Source organism: Mauremys reevesii, linkage group 24, assembly GCF_016161935.1.
Source record: "Mauremys reevesii isolate NIE-2019 linkage group 24, ASM1616193v1, whole genome shotgun sequence".
Taxonomy (NCBI): Eukaryota; Metazoa; Chordata; order Testudines; family Geoemydidae; genus Mauremys; species Mauremys reevesii.
The window spans coordinates 9,592,531-9,610,011 of NC_052646.1; the positions used below are offsets into that span (position 1 = coordinate 9,592,531).

A 17,481-nucleotide genomic window follows, 5' to 3' on the forward strand; every position below is an offset into this window, starting at 1 on the left:
GAGCCCCATAGCCCGTCCGCCAGCCCCGCCAGATCAGAGCAATGCCCAGCGAGCCCCATAGCCCGTCCACCAGCCCCGCCAGATCAGAACAATGCCCAGTGAACCCCAGAGCCAGTCCACCAGCCCCGCCAGATCAGAGCAATGCCCAGCGAGACCCATAGCCCGTCTGCCAGCCCCGCCAGGTCAGAGCAATGCCCAGCGAGCCCCATAGCCCGTCCGCCAGCCCCACCAGATCAGAGCAATGCCAGTGAGCCCCATAGCCCGTCTGCCAGCCCCACCAGATCAGAGCAATGCCAGCGAGCCCCATAGCCCGTCTGCCAGCCCCGCCAGATCAGAACAATGCCCAGTGAACCCCATAGCCCGTCCGCCAGCCCCGCCAGATCAGAGCAATGCCCAGCGAGCCCCATAGCCCGTCCGCCAGCCCCGCCAGATCAGAGCAATGCCCAGCGAGCCCCATAGCCCGTCCGCCAGCCCCGCCAGATCAGAGCAATGCCCAGCGAGCCCCATAGCCCGTCTGCCAGCCCCGCCAGGTCAGAGCAATGCCCAGCGAGCCCCAGAGCCTGTGCGCCAGCCCCGCCAAATCAGAGCAATGCCCAGCGAGCCCCATAGCCCGTCTGCCAGCCCCGCCAGATCAGAGCAATGCCCAGCAAGTCGATAACCCCTTCTCTGCCTCAGTAGGACAGAGCTGTGGCCTGTGTCCCTCCATGCCCCTGACTCTGCCGCCCAGCATCAGAGCCATGAAGCCAGCTAGTCCTTTATCCCCCTGCTGTGTTGGATCAGACCCATGTAGACCAGAGCACTGGGCCCACAGGTTACCTGCAGTGGCCAGCACCCCATATTTTAGATCAGATGTCCCCAAACTTTGTTATGGGGGGGACATGCTACACCTCCCCTCCCATTGACCACGGCCACACAACTGCACCCCCCCCTCCTATTGGCCATCATCCAGCCACACCTCCCCTCCCATTGGCCAGGGACCCACTACCCCAGCCACACCTCCCCTGCCTCACACTGATTGTGGCCCCACCTTGCCTCCTGACCCATTGGCCATAGCCTCGCCCTGCCACTGCAGCCACTGGCCACAGCCATGCCTCCCCTCCCATTGGCCAGTGCCCCTACCCCACACCATCCATTGGCCACAGCCATGCCTCCCCTCCCATTGGCCGGTGCTCCTTCCCCACACCATCCATTGGCCACAGCCATGCCTCCCCTCCCACTGGCCAGTGCCCCTTCCCCACACCATCCATTGGCCACACCCATGCCTCCCCTCCCATTGGCCAGTGCCCCTTCCCCACACCATCCATTGGCCACACCCATGCCTCCCCTCCCATTGGCCAGTGCCCCTTCCCCACACCATCCATTGGCCACAGCCATGCCTCCCCTCCCATTGGCCAGTGCCCCTTCCCCACACCATCCACTGGCCACACCCATGCCTCCCCTCGCAATGGCCAGTGCCCCTTCCCCACACCATCCACTGGCCTCAGCCATGCCTCCCCTCCCATTGGCCATGGCCCCACCCAACCTCCTCACACATTGGCCATAGCCTTGCCCCACTTCCACATCCATTGGCCTCTGCCATACCTCCTATTCTATTGGGCATGGCCTCACCCTGCCTCCCCTCCTATTGGCCATGACCCCAGCCGCACCTTCCCTCCTATTGGCCAGGGCTCCACTACCCCACCCCATCCATTGGCCACGGTCATGACTGCCCTCCCCAGATGCACCTCTCATCCCTTCACCCCACCAGTCTGCCCAGCAGTGCCCCCTGTGGGCTGCCCTTGCCCCACACTGACGGCTCCTCTCTCCTCGGCAGCGGGACACAGCGGGCGACGCCTCCGAGTCGGCCCTGCTCAAGTGCATCCAGCTCTCCTGCGGCTCCGTCAAGAAGATGCGGGACAAGAACCCCAAAGTGACAGAGATTCCCTTCAACTCCACCAACAAGTACCAGGTGGGCTGGGGCTGGAGCATGGGCCCGGGGCTCAGAGGGGCACAAGCTGGGTTGATATGGGCACAGCTCAGGAACAGACGTGGGGCTGGGGGGTCAGTGTGTGACGGGGAGGGAATCGGGCTGTGGCTTGGAGATGGCACTGGGGATAAGTGTGGGAATACAATGGGCCTACAGGAAAGTTGTGCCCCTTGGAGGCAGCCATGCAGTGGGGCGCTGGCCACTCAGCTCCCAGCAGCCCCACAGCATCCTCAGCCCCCAGCTGCTCAGTGGGGCACTGGCCACTCGGCTCCCAGCAGCCCCACAGCATCCTCAGCCCCCAGCTGCTCAGTGGGGCGCTGGCCACTCAGCTCCCAGCAGCCCCACAGCATCCTCAGCCCCCAGCTGCTCAGTGGGTCACTGGCCACTCGGCTCCCAGCAGCCCCACAGCATCCTCAGCCCCCAGCTGCTCAGTGGGGCGCTGGCCACTCGGCTCCCAGCCCCACAGCATCCTCAGCCCCCAGCTGTGCAGTGGGGCGCTGGCCACTCAGCTCCCAGCCCCACAGCATCCTCAGCCCCCAGCTGTGCAGTGGGGTGCTGGCCACTTGGCCCCCAGCATCCACAGTCCCCAGCTGAGCCGGCTGATCTTGTGTGTTGCCAATATTCATTCAGCAGATTCAGTCCCCGTGGATAATAGTTGGGCATAGACAGGAGGCTGCGCTCTGGCCAGCGACCAGCTCCCAGCTGCAGCCTGCTGAGCCCCCAGACACAGCGCCAGGAGGAGCTGGATGGAGCCAGGGAGCCCCAGGCCTGCTCAGGCTGCGTGTGCAGGGAGAGCAGCCCAGGGCAGAGGGCGGGGAGTGGGCACTGGGATGGGATGGGATGGGATGGGAAGGAGAGGAGGTGAGTTGGGGGCAAAAGGATGGGAAGGCCTAGAGAGACAGAGGGAAAGGTCCTGGGGTGGCCATAGGGGGAGCGGCAGGCGACTTGGGGTGCAGCGCTGGAGGGAGGCGAGTCCCGTCCTCCCAGCATGGCTCCCCCTAGTCGGCTCCCCCTTGTGTTCCAGCTGTCCATCCACGAGCGTGAGGACAATCCCGAGGGCTACTTGCTGGTGATGAAAGGCGCGCCGGAGCGCATCCTCGACCGCTGCTCCACCATCCTGGCGCAGGGCCAGGAGCTGCCCCTGGTCGAGGAGATGAGAGACGCTTTCCAGAACGCCTACCTCGAGCTGGGCGGGCTGGGGGAGCGAGTGCTGGGTGAGGGCGCCCGGGCACTGGGAGGGAAGGGCCGGGGGGGGGGGGCACATGGGGGAAGACTATGAACGAAACAACGTGTGTGTGTGTGTGTGTGTGTGTGTGTGTGTGTGTGTGCATGGGGGGTTGTGAGTACCAACAGGGCAGGGATGATTGTGCACGGTGCGGGGGTGTCTGGCTGCGGCTCACGCTGGCGCTCTCGGCTCTCCCAGGCTTCTGCCACCTCCACCTGCCCCAAGACAAGTTTCCCCGGGGGTTCAAGTTTGACGTGGACGAGATCAACTTCCCCACCACCGGCCTGTGCTTCGTGGGGCTCATGTCCATGATTGACCCGCCCCGGGCGGCTGTGCCGGATGCGGTGGGCAAGTGCCGGAGTGCAGGGATTAAGGTAAGGCCGTTAGGCAGAGATCTCACCACCCGGTCAGGCGAGCCCATGCTCCAGGCTGGGGACAGAGCATAGGTGGGGCCGTGCAGACAGACAGCTCTGCTTGCTGCCGCGCTGGATACAAAGCCAGGGACCCTGGGTGAAACCCAGCAGGCATGATGCATTGGCTCAGACACTGCATTATCAAGAGCAGAACCCAGGAGTCCTGGCTCCTGCTTTAACCACTAGACCACACTCCCCACTGCATCTAGGAGTCCTGACTCCCAGACACTCTGCTCTAACCACTCCTCCCTAGTGCTGGCTTAAACCACTAGACCCCACTCCCCGCTGTGTTTAAGAGTCCTGACTTCCAGCCACCATCCCCAGTCTAAAAACTAGACCTCGCTTCTCTCCCAGAGCTGGGAACAGAACCCAGGAGTCCTGGCTCCCAGCTGCCCTGCTCTAACCACTAGTCCCTACTCCTCCCGGAGCTGGGAACAGAACCCAGGAGTCCTGGCTCCCAGCTCCATTGCCAGGGCACTGGGCCCTGCCCATCAGTGTCCATGCCCTGACTGCTGCCTGGCTCCACCCCCAGGTGATCATGGTGACCGGCGACCACCCCATCACCGCCAAGGCCATCGCCAAGGGCGTGGGCATCATCTCCGAGGGCAACGAGACAGTGGAGGACATCGCGGCCCGGCTCAACATCCCTGTCAGCCAGGTCAACCCCAGGTAGGCCGGCCCTGGCTCCTAGGGCTCCCCGGCCGGGCTGTGGGGAGCTGGCCAGCCCTGACGCTGCTCTCGCCCCGCAGGGAAGCCAAGGCCTGTGTGGTGCACGGCTCTGACCTCAAGGACATGACTCCGGAGCAGCTGGACGAGATCCTCAAGAACCACACGGAGATTGTCTTTGCCCGCACTTCCCCCCAGCAGAAGCTCATCATCGTGGAGGGCTGCCAGAGGCAGGTGAGAACTTGCGCCCTGTGGGGGGATCCCTGAGCACCCAGCCTGCCCCCTGCTGGCCAGCCTGACCCACACACCTGCCCCTAACTGCCCCACTGGAGAGGCCTAGGCCAGTGCCCTCCAGGCCGCACGTCCCTGGGGACAGCTCTCAGCCTGGGTCGCTCTGAACGGCTGGCTGGCTGGCCAGCGCAGCCAGGCGGGGAGAAGTCCCTGCCCTTCCGAAACCTGCCCCCCTGCCCTGCTTCTGATAGAGCCGGCCACTCTGGGTTAGTGACCCCCAGGGGAATTGCCATGGATACCACAGCACTCGTGTGTCCGTGGGTTGAGCCGTGCCCAGCGGGCGCCAATGCTCGGTGCCATCTGGGCAGCTCCACTCTCCTCCCGACGGCCGCCGTGCGGTCCAGCTCCTGGCCGGCGAGCTCAGAGCCAGGCCCACTGGGGCCACCCCCTCCCCTAGCGCAGAGCCCCAAGGACATAAATGGGGAATAATTACTGTAGCCACTAGACCCCACCCCACTCCCAAAGCTGGGGATAGAACCCAGGAGTCCTGCCTCCCAACCGCCATGCTCGAACCACTAAACTGCACTCCCCAGCCACGCCTGGACTAGAACCCAGGAGCCCTGGCTCTCAGCCCCCACTGCTGTAACCTCTAGACCCCACTCCCCATCCGGAGTAAGAAATAGAACCCAGGAGTCCTGACACCTAGGCCTCCCTGCTGTGACCAATACCTGCCAATCCCGTCCTGGAGCTAGGAGTAGAACCCAGGAGTCCTGTTCCCTCCAGCCTTTCTTTCACTCCCAATCCATGCAGCCCCCCGTGGCTCAAGGACTCACTCACCAGCTCCATCTCTTGGCCGGGGCCCCCCCTGCCCAGCACAAAGCCCTGCGATGTGTGGCAGGAAACGGGTGACTCAGACTCATAGACTTCAAGGTTGGAAGGGACCATTATGATCATCTAGTCTGACCTCCTGCACAACGCAGGCCCCAGAATCTCACCCACCCACTCCTGTAACAAACCCCTAACCTATGTCTGAGTTATCGAAGTTCTCAAATCGTGCTTTGAAGACCTCAAGCTGCAGAGAATCCTCCAGCAAGTGACCCATGCCCCACGCTGCAGAGGAAGGCGAAAAACCTCCAGGGCCTCTGCCAATCTGACCTGGAGGAAAATTCCTTCCCAACCCCAAATATGGCGATCAGCTAAACCCTGAGCATGTGGGCAAGACTCACCAGCCAGCACCCAGGAAAGAATTCTCTGTAGTAACTCAGATCCCACCCCAGCTAACATCCCATCACAGACCACTGGGAATACTTACCTGCTGATAATGAAAGATCAATTGCCAAATTAATTGCCAGAATTAGGCTATCCCATCATACCATCCCCTCCATAAACTTATCAAGCTTAGTCTTAAAGCCAGATATGTCTTTTGCCCCCACAACTCCCCTTGGAAGGCTGTTCCAGAACTTCACTCCTCTGATGGTTAGAAACCTTTGTCTAATTTCAAGTCTAAACTTCCTAGTGTCCAGTTTATATCCATTTGTTCTTGTGTCCACACTGGTACTGAGCTTAAATAATTCCTCTCCCTCCCTAATATTTATCCCTCTGATATATTTATAAAGAGCAATCATATCCCCCCTCTGCCTTCTTTTGGTTAGGCTAAACAAGCCAACCTTGTGACAGTCCCAGGGTGAATGCAGTGACCTGGGCCATATTTGGCCCAAACATCAGTGCCATCTGGGCAGGAGGGACCTGGTCAGCCCCACCACGCCCCCTACAGCACGGTTGTGCAGTGGAGCCAGTGCCCCTTGCTTAGTCACCCTGCCCCCAGCGCCTTCCCCTTGGGGGTCTCCCACCCTGCCCAGCCCCCAGCTGGAGAGCTGGCACTGCCCCCTCCGGGTGCCAATCCTGCCTCTCCCTCCTTAGGGGGCCATCGTGGCCGTGACAGGGGACGGCGTGAACGACTCGCCCGCCCTGAAGAAGGCCGACATTGGCATCGCCATGGGCATCGCCGGCTCCGACGTCTCCAAGCAGGCGGCCGACATGATCCTGCTGGACGACAACTTCGCCTCCATCGTGACGGGGGTGGAGGAAGGTGGGTGCCCGGGCTGGTGTGGGGGCGGGGAGGTGGGCAGCGCCCTCCCTCCCGGCATCCCTCTCCCTCAAACCCAGCCAATTTGTGACCCAGACATCAGCGAAGCACCAGGCAGGCACCGGGATCCAGGGCACCCGAGGAGGTGGGCCTGGCACTGGTTCGCCCAGCCCAGGCCCTGCCCCAGATCAGCCCCCTGCTGCCTTGCCATAGGACAGTCCTCCAACAACAGAGCCCTGATGGGTGGAGCGAGCCATGTGCCGGTGCTGCTGGGCCTGGAGCCTGGCCCGGTGTCGCTGTCTCTGGGCCAGGCTGGCACCCGGCAGGCTGAGCGTGGAGGAAGCTGATGTTCTCGCTGCCCTGATTGTGCCAGGCCTTGCCAGAGGCAGCAACACGGCCCTCCCCACCCCCTCTGATCCCCCCCCCGCCCCGTGCCGTCTTCGTCCTCTGCCCAGCCCCCCTCTGCCCCGCCCCTCTCCTTCTCCCTGTGCTTGCTCCTGCCAGGCCGCCTGATCTTCGATAACCTCAAGAAATCCATCGCCTACACGCTGACCAGCAACATCCCCGAGATCACCCCCTTCCTGCTCTTCATCATCATCAATCTCCCGCTGCCGCTGGGCACCGTCACCCTCCTCTGCCGCGACCGGGGCACCGCCCGGGTGGGTGGGGGGGGCGGGGCAGGGTGCAGGGGTGTGAGGGGCGGGAGGGGGGGATGACATTGGAAGTGGGGGAGGGGTGAATGAGAGCGGGATGGGGGAGGGGAACAGTGCCCTTAGCCTTGGCCCCAGCTGAGCCCTGAGGATGCCCCTTCTCTTGCCCATGGCTCAAGGGCGCCGGGGCGAACTGGGTGCAGCAGGCTGCCAGGGCCGCTGGGGACCCAAGGGGCCGGGTCAGGGGATTGGGCCCTGCAGGCAGTGAGGCCAACGGCCCCTTCTCCTCCTGGCACGGGGATGGAAGCAGTGCGGATTCAAGCCTGGCTTGGCTTGCGTGGCGTGATGGGCTCTGCCCTCCCTGGGCTCCGGCCGGCCCCGCTCCCTGCCTCCCAGGCCCCAGCCCCGGGCTGCCATGGCGGGAAGAGAGTGGATTGAGCTGGTAGCACCAATCCCAGACTGGCTGCACTACGGTTTGTGCTCCGCGTCATGGCATGAAAGGCCCCCAGCCCCCAGCACAGCCCTTCCCCCCCACCTCCACCCCCGCCCCCAGGACAGGCAGGTCAGTGGGGGCTGGAGGGATGGACAACTGGCTCTGCTGGGCAAAATCGTACCCCTCCCCCCTGTCTCAGCCTATCTCAGTGGGGGCAACCCAAGCTGAATAACCCACATGCTAGATGGATGTGTGGGTGGATGGGCAAGTCAGTCAATGGGCGGAGGGAGAGAGGGCCAGGCAGGTCTGTGGGCGGATGGATGGAGGGATGGACAGGCAGGTCAGTGGAGGCTGGAGGGATGGACAGGCAGGTCATTGGGGGCTGGAGGGAAGGACAGGCCGGTCAGTGGATAGATGGAAGGGGGGAGGGAGGGATGGACAGGCAGGTCAGTGGGGGTTGGAGGGATGGACAGGCAGGTCAGTGGGGGCTGGAGGGATGGACAGGCAGGTCAGTGGGGGCTGGAGGGATGGACAAGCCGGTCAGTGGATAGACAGAAGCAGGGAGGGAGGGAAAGACAGGCAGGTCAGTGGATAGATGGAAGGGGGGAGGGAGGGATGGACAGGCCGGTCAGTGGATAGATGGAAGGGGGGAGGGAGGGATGGACAGGCCGGTCAGTGGATAGATGGAAGGGGGGAGGGAGGGATGGACAGGCCGGTCAGTGGATAGATGGAAGGGGGAGGGATGGACAGGCAGGTCAGTGGGGGGTGGAGGGATGGACAGGCAGGTCCGTGGGGGTTGGAGGGATGGACAGGCAGGTCAGTGGGGGCTGGAGGGATGGACAGGCCGGTCAGTGGATAGATGGAAGGGGGGAGGGAGGGATGGACAGGCCGGTCAGTGGGAGTTGGAGGGATGGACAGGCAGGTCTGTGGGCGGATGGATGGAGGGATGGACAAGCCGGTCAGTGGATAGACGGAAGGGGGGAGGGAGGGATGGACAGGCAGGTCAGTGGGGGCTGGAAGGATGGACAGGCAGGGCAGTGGGGGGTGGAGGGATGGACAGGCAGGACAGAGGGGGGTGGAGGGATGGACAGGCCGGGCAGTGGGGGCTGGAAGGGATGGACAGGCAGGTCAGTGGGGGTTGGAGGGATGGACAGGCAGGTCAGTGGGGGTTGGAGGGATGGACAGGCCGGTCAGTGGGGGCTGGAAGGATGGACAGGCAGGTCAGTGGGGGCTGGAGGGAAGGACAGGCCGGTCAGTGGATAGATGGAAGGGAGGAGGGAGGGATGGACAGGCAGGTCGGTGGGGGTTGGAGGGATGGACAGGCAGGTCAGTGGGGGTTGGAGGGATGGACAGGCAGGTCAGTGGGGGCTGGAGGGATGGACAGGCAGGTCAGTGGGGGTTGGAGGGATGGACAGGCCGGTCAGTGGGGGCTGGAGGGATGGACAGGCAGGTCAGTGGGAGTTGGAGGGATGTACAGGCAGGTCAGTGGGGGCTGGAGGGATGGACAGGCAGGTCAGTGGGGGTTGGAGGGATGGACAGGCAGGTCAGTGGGGGCTGGAGGGATGGACAGGCAGGTCGGTGGGGGTTGGAGGGAAGGACAGGCAGGTCAGTGGGGGTTGGAGGGAAGGACAGGCAGGTCGGTGGGGGTTGTAGGGAAGGACAGGCAGGTCAGTGGGGTTGGCGGGCTGGACAGGCCGTTCAGTGGGGGCTGGATGGATGGACAGGCAGGTCAGTGGGGGCTGGAGGGAAGGACAGGCCGGTCAGTGGATAGATGGAAGGGAGGAGGATGGACAGGCAGGTCAGTGGGGGCTGGAGGGATGGACAGGCAGGTCAGTGGGGTTGGAGGGATGGAGAGGCCGGTCAGTGGGGGCTGGAGGGATGGACAGGCAGGTCAGTGGGGTTGGAGGATGGACAGGCCGGTCAGTGGGGGCTGGAGGGATGGACAGGCAGGTCGGTGGGGGTGGGAGGGAAGGACAGGCAGGTCAGTGGGGGTTGGAGGGAAGGACAGGCAGGTCGGTGGGGGTTGTAGGGAAGGACAGGCAGGTCAGTGGGGGTTGGAGGGATGGACAGCAGGTCAGTGGGGGCTGGAGGGACGGACAGACAGGTCAGTGGGGGTTGGAGGGATGGACAGGCCGGTCAGTGGATAGACGGAAGCAGGGAGGAAGGGATGGACAGGCAGGTCAGTGGGGGCTGGAGGGATGGACAGGCAGGTCAGTGGGGGCTGGAGGGATGGAGACCCTGCAGACCCCAAGCAGGGAGAGCGGAGGGGGGCCAGGTGCCAGAGGACAAGGGGGTTGCAGTGAGCCCAGGAGGACTGAGGCTGACTCTCGGGTGACCTTTCCAAGCCGCACAGTCTCTGGGGCCATGGACTCGTTTCCTCCCTGGGCGCATCGTTATGGGCAGTTCACACTGGGCTGGAGATGCCCTCGCTGTGGCACCAGACGATCCCGCCCTGGGGGATGGGCCCACTGAGGGTTCTCCATCCCCTGAGAGCTGGAGCCTGGAGCCCAACAAGGAGCTTAGGCCTGGATCTGAGCCCTGAGTCCCTCCCTCGAGATGCCATGGGCGAAAGGGGTTTCCTAGCTCTGTTGAGTAGGAGTCCCTGGACCCCAGTCCCATTCACTGCCAGCCCCTCCTGCCCACCAGGTCCCCGCTATCTCCCTGGCCTATGAAGCCGCAGAAAGCGACATCATGAAGAGGCAGCCGCGGAACCCCAAGACGGACAAGCTGGTGAATGAGCGACTCATCAGCATGGCCTACGGGCAGATCGGTGAGTGGCGCTGTGGGCACTGTCTGCTCACCCTGCGGCTGCAGCCCTGGACTGAGACCCCCAGCCCAGGGGCTGCAGGAAGCCTTGCTGGTGGTTCAATAGAGTTAGTGCTGAACCTGGTATCCCTGCGTGGCAGCAGGGGGTGCTGTGTTGCGGGGAGCAGTGGCAGTACCCAGCCTGGCAGCAGGGGGCGCAGGGCTACAGGGGGCACAGGGGGTTGGCACTGACAAGTACCCCAGTGTCGCAGAAGGGGATCCTGTGCTGCAGGGAGCAGCGTGGGTTGGCACTGACCAGTGTCCCAGCATGGCAGCAGGGAGCGCTGTGCAGCAGGGGCAGCAGTGGTTGGCACTGACCAGTGTCCCAGCGTGGCAGCAGGGGGCGCTGTGCTGCAGCAGGGGCAGCAGTGGTTGGCACTGACCAGTGTCCCAGCGTGGCAGCAGGGGGAGCTGTGCAGCGGGGCGCAGAGGTGGTTGGCACTGACCAGTGTCCCAGCGTGGCAGCAGGGGGCGCTGTGCTGCAGCGGGGGCAGCAGTGGTTGGCACTGTCCAGTGTCCCAGTGTGGCAGCAGGGGGCGCTGTGCAGCGGGGCGCAGAGGTGGTTGGCATTGACCAGTACCCCAGCGTGGCAGCAGGGGGCGCTGTGCTGCAGCAGGGGCAGCAGCGGTTGGCACTGACCAGTGTCCCAGCGTGGCAGCAGGGGGCGCTGTGCTGCAGCGGGGGCAGCAGTGGTTGGCACTGACCAGTGTCCCAGCATGGCAGCAGGGGGCGCTGTGCAGCGGGGCGCAGAGGTGGTTGGCACTGACCAGTGTCCCAGCGCGGCAGCAGGGGGCGCTTGCTGCTGGAGGTGGCACCATCCAGGTGAGACACACAGCTCTGCAGTGGTAACCATCTGCAGCACAGGAGGCTCCTGGGGGCGAGGGCTTTGCCCTTGCAGCCGACCCAGCCTGCGCAGGGCTCTGGCCCGTCAGCTGAGCCACGCCCCGGTTGGGAGTGAGCCGGCAGGCAGTGCCGACGGGCCGTGCCGAGAGGCCAGGGTGCTGGGCGGGTCCGTGGAGAGCCACTGGTTCCTTCGCAGTTCGGGCTGGTACTGGACAACCAGGAAGGAAGGAGCATTTACGGGTCTCTGCTCCTCTCTCTCTCTGTGGCCTTTTCCCCCCTACCCCACCATCCCCCCCAGGTATGATCCAGGCCCTGGGCGGGTTTTTCACCTACTTTGTGATCTTGGCGGAGAATGGGTTCCTGCCGTCCACCCTGCTGGGCATCCGCCTGGACTGGGACGACCGCTCCAAAAACGACCTGGAGGACAGCTACGGGCAGGAGTGGGTGAGTACGGCCCCAGGGAGCCGGGGGCGGGGGGCAGGCGGGGCCCCCCACTTCTCCCGCTTCAGCATTCGCAGAGCTCCCATCAGCCCCCCTCGCAGCTGGGGGACAGGGACTGGGGCCGCCTGTGTGGTGGGGGGGGGTGTCTTGCTGCCCGAGGGAGCCGGCCTGGAGCCAGCTGCCCTCCCTCGTGCCCCGTGTCCCGTCCCTGTCCCCGCAGACCTACGAGCAGCGCAAGGTGGTGGAGTTCACGTGCCACACGGCCTTCTTCGCCAGCATCGTGGTGGTGCAGTGGGCCGACCTCATCATCTGCAAGACCCGGAGGAACTCCGTCTTCCAGCAGGGCATGAAGTGAGTCCCAGCCCGCCCCCCCGGTCCTGCACCCCGCTGCTCACACAGGACCTGCGAGACTTCTGGGGTGACAGGGGAGGGGAGGCTTGGCCATACCACAGGGTGGGGGCCTCAGTGTCCCAGGGGGAGCTGTGCTGCAGGAAGTGGAGTAGGAGGCTCAGCGGGGGGGGCTGTCCCCCCCAAGCCAGTGCTGATTCCAGTGCCCCGGGGCAGTGCTGGGGGGGGTGCAGTGCTGCAGGGGGTGAGGTGGGAAGCTCAGGAAAGGGGGCTCTCCCATCTGAGCCAGTGCTGGGCCCAGTGCCCCAGGCGGAGGTGTGTTGCAGAGTGTGGAGGTGGGGGGCTCAGTAGGGCTTGCAGGTAGTGCTGGTCCCAGTGTGGCACTAGGGGGCGCTGTGCTGCTGGCCGGTCCATCGCTCAGATGAGCTGTAAACCAGCGGTTCTGTTCATGCCTCCTGAGTGGGCAAATTCTGGATCCCAGCTGGCTTTGCCCAGCCCCCTTCAGCACACACTGAACGCCCCCGACCCCTTAATCCTCCACCCAGAGTCCTCTGTCCCTGGGACTCCTCGCACCTCTCCATGGGCTGACACAGTCCTCTGGGGCCAGGGCTCAGGGGAGGGGAGGCTCGGGGCAGGGGGTATCAGGTTGCTGCCACCCCCCAGCCCCCATTTCTTGTGTTGTGTTCTTCTCCCCTCCAGGAACAAAATTCTGATTTTCGGTCTCCTCGAAGAGACGGCCTTGGCGGCCTTCCTGTCCTACTGCCCCGGCATGGGGGTGGCGCTGCGGATGTACCCGCTCAAGTGAGTGACACGCGGCCATGGGGCAGGGCCCCAAAGGGCACAGACAGCAGGGAGCTGCTGCCCCCCTCACCTGCGTCGGCCTGGCTCCCTTTCCCCAGCACAGGCACCGAGTGGCGCAATCCAGCCCCCACCCCCACAGGATCTCCCCAGCAGCGCAGTCCCCAGTGCTCCCCCCCCCACGCTTCAGAGTCCCCCCAGTGGCGCAATCCCTAGGACTCCCCCCAGCAGAATCCTCCCAGTGGCGCAGTCCCTAGCGCTCCCCCAAGCAGGGTCCCCTGGGTAGCACAGTCCCTAGGGCTCCCCCCAGTGGGATCCCCCCAGTGGCACAGTCTCTAGCGCTCGCCCTACTCAGGTTCCCCCCGCTGCGTGGTCCCTAATGCTTTCCCGCCGCCAGCAAGGTCCCTCTGTTAGGCAGACAAAACTACACAGGATCTTTTCAGGAGGCAAGACAAAGATGCCACATTTATTATGATAATTTGATTTATGACCAATAACTAATATCTTAATCCTTATACACACACATTACACCTAATACCTACACACACGCACACACACTCACTCACACACACACACACACACATACACCCATCAGATGTTCTGCAGCTGCTTGATAGTTACCAGTCCTGAATGTAGCTTGAATTCGCGGCTTGGGTTCGTAGCTTGTGGCGGCGAACTGGCCAGGAAAGCCGGGCACAAGGACGAGCTGGGTCTCTGTTGGGCAGGCACCGATGCCCTTCCATGTTGGCAGCAGAATGTTACCCTCCAAAGTCTCCCATCTCACCCATCCTTTTTGTAGGCTTTAGTTTGAATCCAGAGTCTATAGGTCTTGCTGTGTCACGCTGCCTCTGGGTTTGGTGACTGATCACCTGTCAATTGCAGACGTGACTTTCAACCAGGGACCTGGCTTTGATCTTAGGGTGGACTCCTCTGACTTTGTTAGGGCTCTTGTCTGCATCTTCAGCCATTGGTGTTTGAACTCCATTTCATCAGGACAGGCTGGTGCTGGAGGTTGATTCCATCATTCATACATACCTTATTCACACATTTAACCTAAACTAATGAGATTACCGCAGGGTTTGCAAAAATGAAGGTTGGAGGAAGCTTTTCCAAAATGGAGTGAGCGTTTTAAACTGGGGTTTGAATTACAATATGGCAAACAGTGAACAGAAGTTACAATGTAGGCAAGCGTAATGAATGGTAAACAGAAGTTACAATACTGAAACATGCATCCGAGGAAGTGGGGATTCACCCACGAAAGCTCATGCTCCAAACGTCTGTTAGTCTATAAGGTGCCACAAGACTCTTTGCTGCTGATACTGAAACAGGGCACGTCTCAGTGATTTAAGCAGGAATTGGATTGATAGTGAAACTTACAAAGGCAGCAGGCTTAACAACTGTGGCTCTTAACAAGCATCTTAATTGTTAATTAGCCAGTTATTGGGGTAACCGGTTTTTTGAATGAATGTTGTTTCATTCATAAAACTTTACTTATGAAGTTATATTAATAAAGAGAACAATTGAAAACAATTTCATTCATCAGTTCTACACCCCCAGCAGTGCAGTCCCTACTGCTCCCTGCCCAGGTCCCCCCACGGCACAGCCCCTAACACTCCCCCTGCTCCCCACAGGGTCACCTGGTGGTTCTGCGCCTTCCCCTACAGCCTGCTGATCTTCGTGTATGATGAAGTGCGGAAGCTAATCCTACGGCGCTACCCTGGCGGTGAGCTCCTGCCCGCGCAGGCCCCCCTCCCTCCTGTCCACACCCCCCAACCCCCGCGCAGTGCCACCCGCTCGCACCCACCCCCCACTCCCACTCTGCCACAGGGCTCCCCAGCTCCCTCCATTCCTGCTGCCCTGGGCCAGGGTTCGACCTGGTGCCTGGGAGGGGAAGGCAACAGGCCCTGCTGCCGGATCAGGGCCCGTGAGCTGCCCACTGGCAGAGACGCTCGGCTCTGGAGGGAGGCTGTGCCAAGCAGGGAATGGACGTCATGTCCCCCCGCAGACCAGGCCCATGTCTGACCCGCTGGACCTCTCACCCTGCCCTGGCACCGCCACCCCCAGCCAGGTGCACCCCCTGGAGCCGGGGGCTCCGTCTCTGCCTGCTTCCCTGTTTGCTGGCACTGACAAGCTTCTCTCCCTTCCTTCCCCAGGCTGGGTGGAGAAGGAGACGTATTACTGAGCTGGGCTAGCCAGGCGGAGCCTCTCTCCACGTCGCTGCTCCGCCGAGGCCGCCTGGCACCACCGCAAACCTTAGAGCAGAATTTGGGGGGGGGGGAAGGGGGCATCAGCAGCACATGCTGCCCTGTGTAGATCTAACGCATAGGCACTAACCCTGCCGGGACAAGGGGACGAGACCCCCTACCCCTGCCCTGGTAGCTAGGCAGGGAGGTAGGCGAAGCAGGCCTGACCCCAATGGGCCCCTGCTGATTTCCATGTGGGGAGGGGGGGTGACTTGATAAGACACAGAGACCCTGGATGGGCGTATGGGGGAGAGAAAGGAGCCAAGCTCTGGTGGGTCCCAGCCGGGCTCTGTGTAGCCAGCAGCCCTTGGCCAGAGAAAGAGGGAGTGAGTGTGGGGGGGCACCCTAGGGCCCCTGGTGTGAGGATGAAAGGCACCCGCAGGTAGGGTGACCACCCGTCCCGAATCAGGCAGGACAGTCCCGAAATGCAGAGTTCAAGCCCCAGTCCGGGACTGAATGATTCCGGGACAGGTTTGGGCAGTGCCAGCCTCTTCCCGGTGGCGGGGGGCGGAGGCCTTAGCCCCCCATTGCCACAAGGCCCCACCCTGATCCTCCTCTCCCCCCCTCCCCGAGGTCTCGCCCCCTGGCCAGGCTGGAAGCTGGAGCTGGGCCATAGTAAAGAGCCACCCAAGGAGCCCAGGCCCCTGTGGGGAGCCCCAGACCCTGCACCTGCCCTGGGTGGCACACTCTGGAGGGCAGGGGCACAAGATGCTCTCAAGACCCCCAGCCCCCCACTCAAGGCAGGTGGAGGCTCTGGGGCTCCCTGGCTCTGGCTTCTGGTCTGGCCAGGGGGCAGGGCCTTGAGGGGGAAGACGAGCAGGGGGTGGAGCCAAAGAAGGGGGCGGGGCTCCTGCATGTGTCCCACCTTTGCCTTTTGAAAAGGTGGTCACCCTCCCCCCAGGCCTGGCGCATAAGGGCTCCCCACGGCTGTGAGCAGATCCCCAGCCCCCGCACTACACTGGTGCTGGGGGGGTGTTTGCTGGGGCAACACTGCCCTGGGTGGGGGTGGAGGGGCAGGGGGTCTGGTCCCTGCCCTGGGTGGGGGTGGAGGGGCAGGGGATCTGGTCACTGTTCTGGGCAGAGGGGAGGGGACAGGGGGTCTGATCACTGGCCCAGGTGGGGGAGGGAGGGTCCAGGGGGTCTGGTCACTGTCCTGGGCTGGAGGTGGAGGGGCAGAGGAGCCCCCAAAAGCAGGCACCTCATATGTTGAAGACGTGCAATAAAAATAATTTAACCCCTTCCTGCCTCCGAGTTCCTTCAGCTCCACGTCTGCTTGGGAAGGAGGGACTGGAACGTGGGCCTTGGCCTCTGGCTCCATCACCTCTGCCTCTGGGCTAACGGGGAGCACGTCCTGCCCCCGCCCCTGAGCCTCTCGAGGGCAGCACGAGCGTGTCGTGTTCCTTGGTACCAGAGTCCAGAGCTGGCCCAGCCTCAGAGCTGCTCACCCCAGCGGGGCTCAGATTCCCCCAGGAGGCCTGTTTCAATACAGGGTTGTACACATAGCGCTACCTAGTGGCTGAACAGTATCAGACAGTTTAACGTTCATTATCTCTCCCCCTTTTCAGTTCTACATTCCCACCATTTACCACAGTTACCCTGCCACGCTCCCTTTGAAACTCAGTACAGATCAGGCTGTCGAGTGTCTCTGAATCATGCTGGTTTCCTAATTACAGAACTGCTCATCTGGCTGCTGGCCGGTAGTTACGACTGGCTCCAGAAGCGCTCTGAGCATTCGGTGACGGGGTCCTTCCACTCCGCGTCTTCGGGGCACTTTGGCAGCGGGTTCCAGAGCGAGTGAAGGACCCACCGCCGCATTTCCCCCGAGACCCGGAGCAGAAGGACACCCCCTCCCCCCCGTGGCTGAATTTCCGCCAAGGGCGGCAGAATGCTGCCCCGCAAACCCTGCCGCCCTAGGTGACTGCCTAGAGTGGCCCTGGCTGGCGCTGATTGGTTGGAATCCTTGTTCTGCATCTGCCAGCTGCAGCGTTTGCGCTGTTGATGGTTCTCTCTGAGGCGCAAACTGTCAATGCTGATGAGTGCTGCTGAACTCTCCACTGTCGGTCTCGATCACATATGATCTGGATCCTGAATTCGTTTTCTGTAGGAAGGTCTTGTAGGTCTTGACCACGGTAGTTTACCATCCCTACTATACCTCTCAGTTCTGGTATGTTCAATTCTCAAATTGCTTTTACTTTCTCAGGGCTAGGACTGATTCCATCTTGTCAGTCCCAAAAACTCAGTTTGGGTGGGGGTGAAGCTGGCAGGGGGTAGGGTTGGGGTGGGGGTGAGGGTTGGTGGGGATGGCAGGTAGATGGGGGAAGTGGGTAGGGGGT

General features: G+C 62.6%; 1 protein-coding gene across 1 annotated transcript in view; it reads left to right on the top strand.

Moving 5' to 3' along the window:
- LOC120390167 (sodium/potassium-transporting ATPase subunit alpha-2) overlaps window positions 1–16,154 on the top strand; it is a 37,535-nt gene extending 21,381 nt beyond the window's left edge. Inside the window, exons 11-23 of the mRNA XM_039512550.1 lie at window positions 1,814–1,948; window positions 2,991–3,180; window positions 3,390–3,565; window positions 4,137–4,273; window positions 4,354–4,504; window positions 6,422–6,590; window positions 7,092–7,246; window positions 10,317–10,440; window positions 11,617–11,762; window positions 11,980–12,110; window positions 12,807–12,908; window positions 14,537–14,628; window positions 15,059–16,154. Coding sequence (XP_039368484.1) covers window positions 1,814–1,948; window positions 2,991–3,180; window positions 3,390–3,565; window positions 4,137–4,273; window positions 4,354–4,504; window positions 6,422–6,590; window positions 7,092–7,246; window positions 10,317–10,440; window positions 11,617–11,762; window positions 11,980–12,110; window positions 12,807–12,908; window positions 14,537–14,628; window positions 15,059–15,087 — 1,737 coding nt within the window. The 3' untranslated portion in view covers window positions 15,088–16,154. The remainder of the gene's footprint in view (window positions 1–1,813; window positions 1,949–2,990; window positions 3,181–3,389; window positions 3,566–4,136; window positions 4,274–4,353; window positions 4,505–6,421; window positions 6,591–7,091; window positions 7,247–10,316; window positions 10,441–11,616; window positions 11,763–11,979; window positions 12,111–12,806; window positions 12,909–14,536; window positions 14,629–15,058) is intronic.
- The last annotated feature ends 1,327 nt before the right edge of the window (window positions 16,155–17,481 follow it).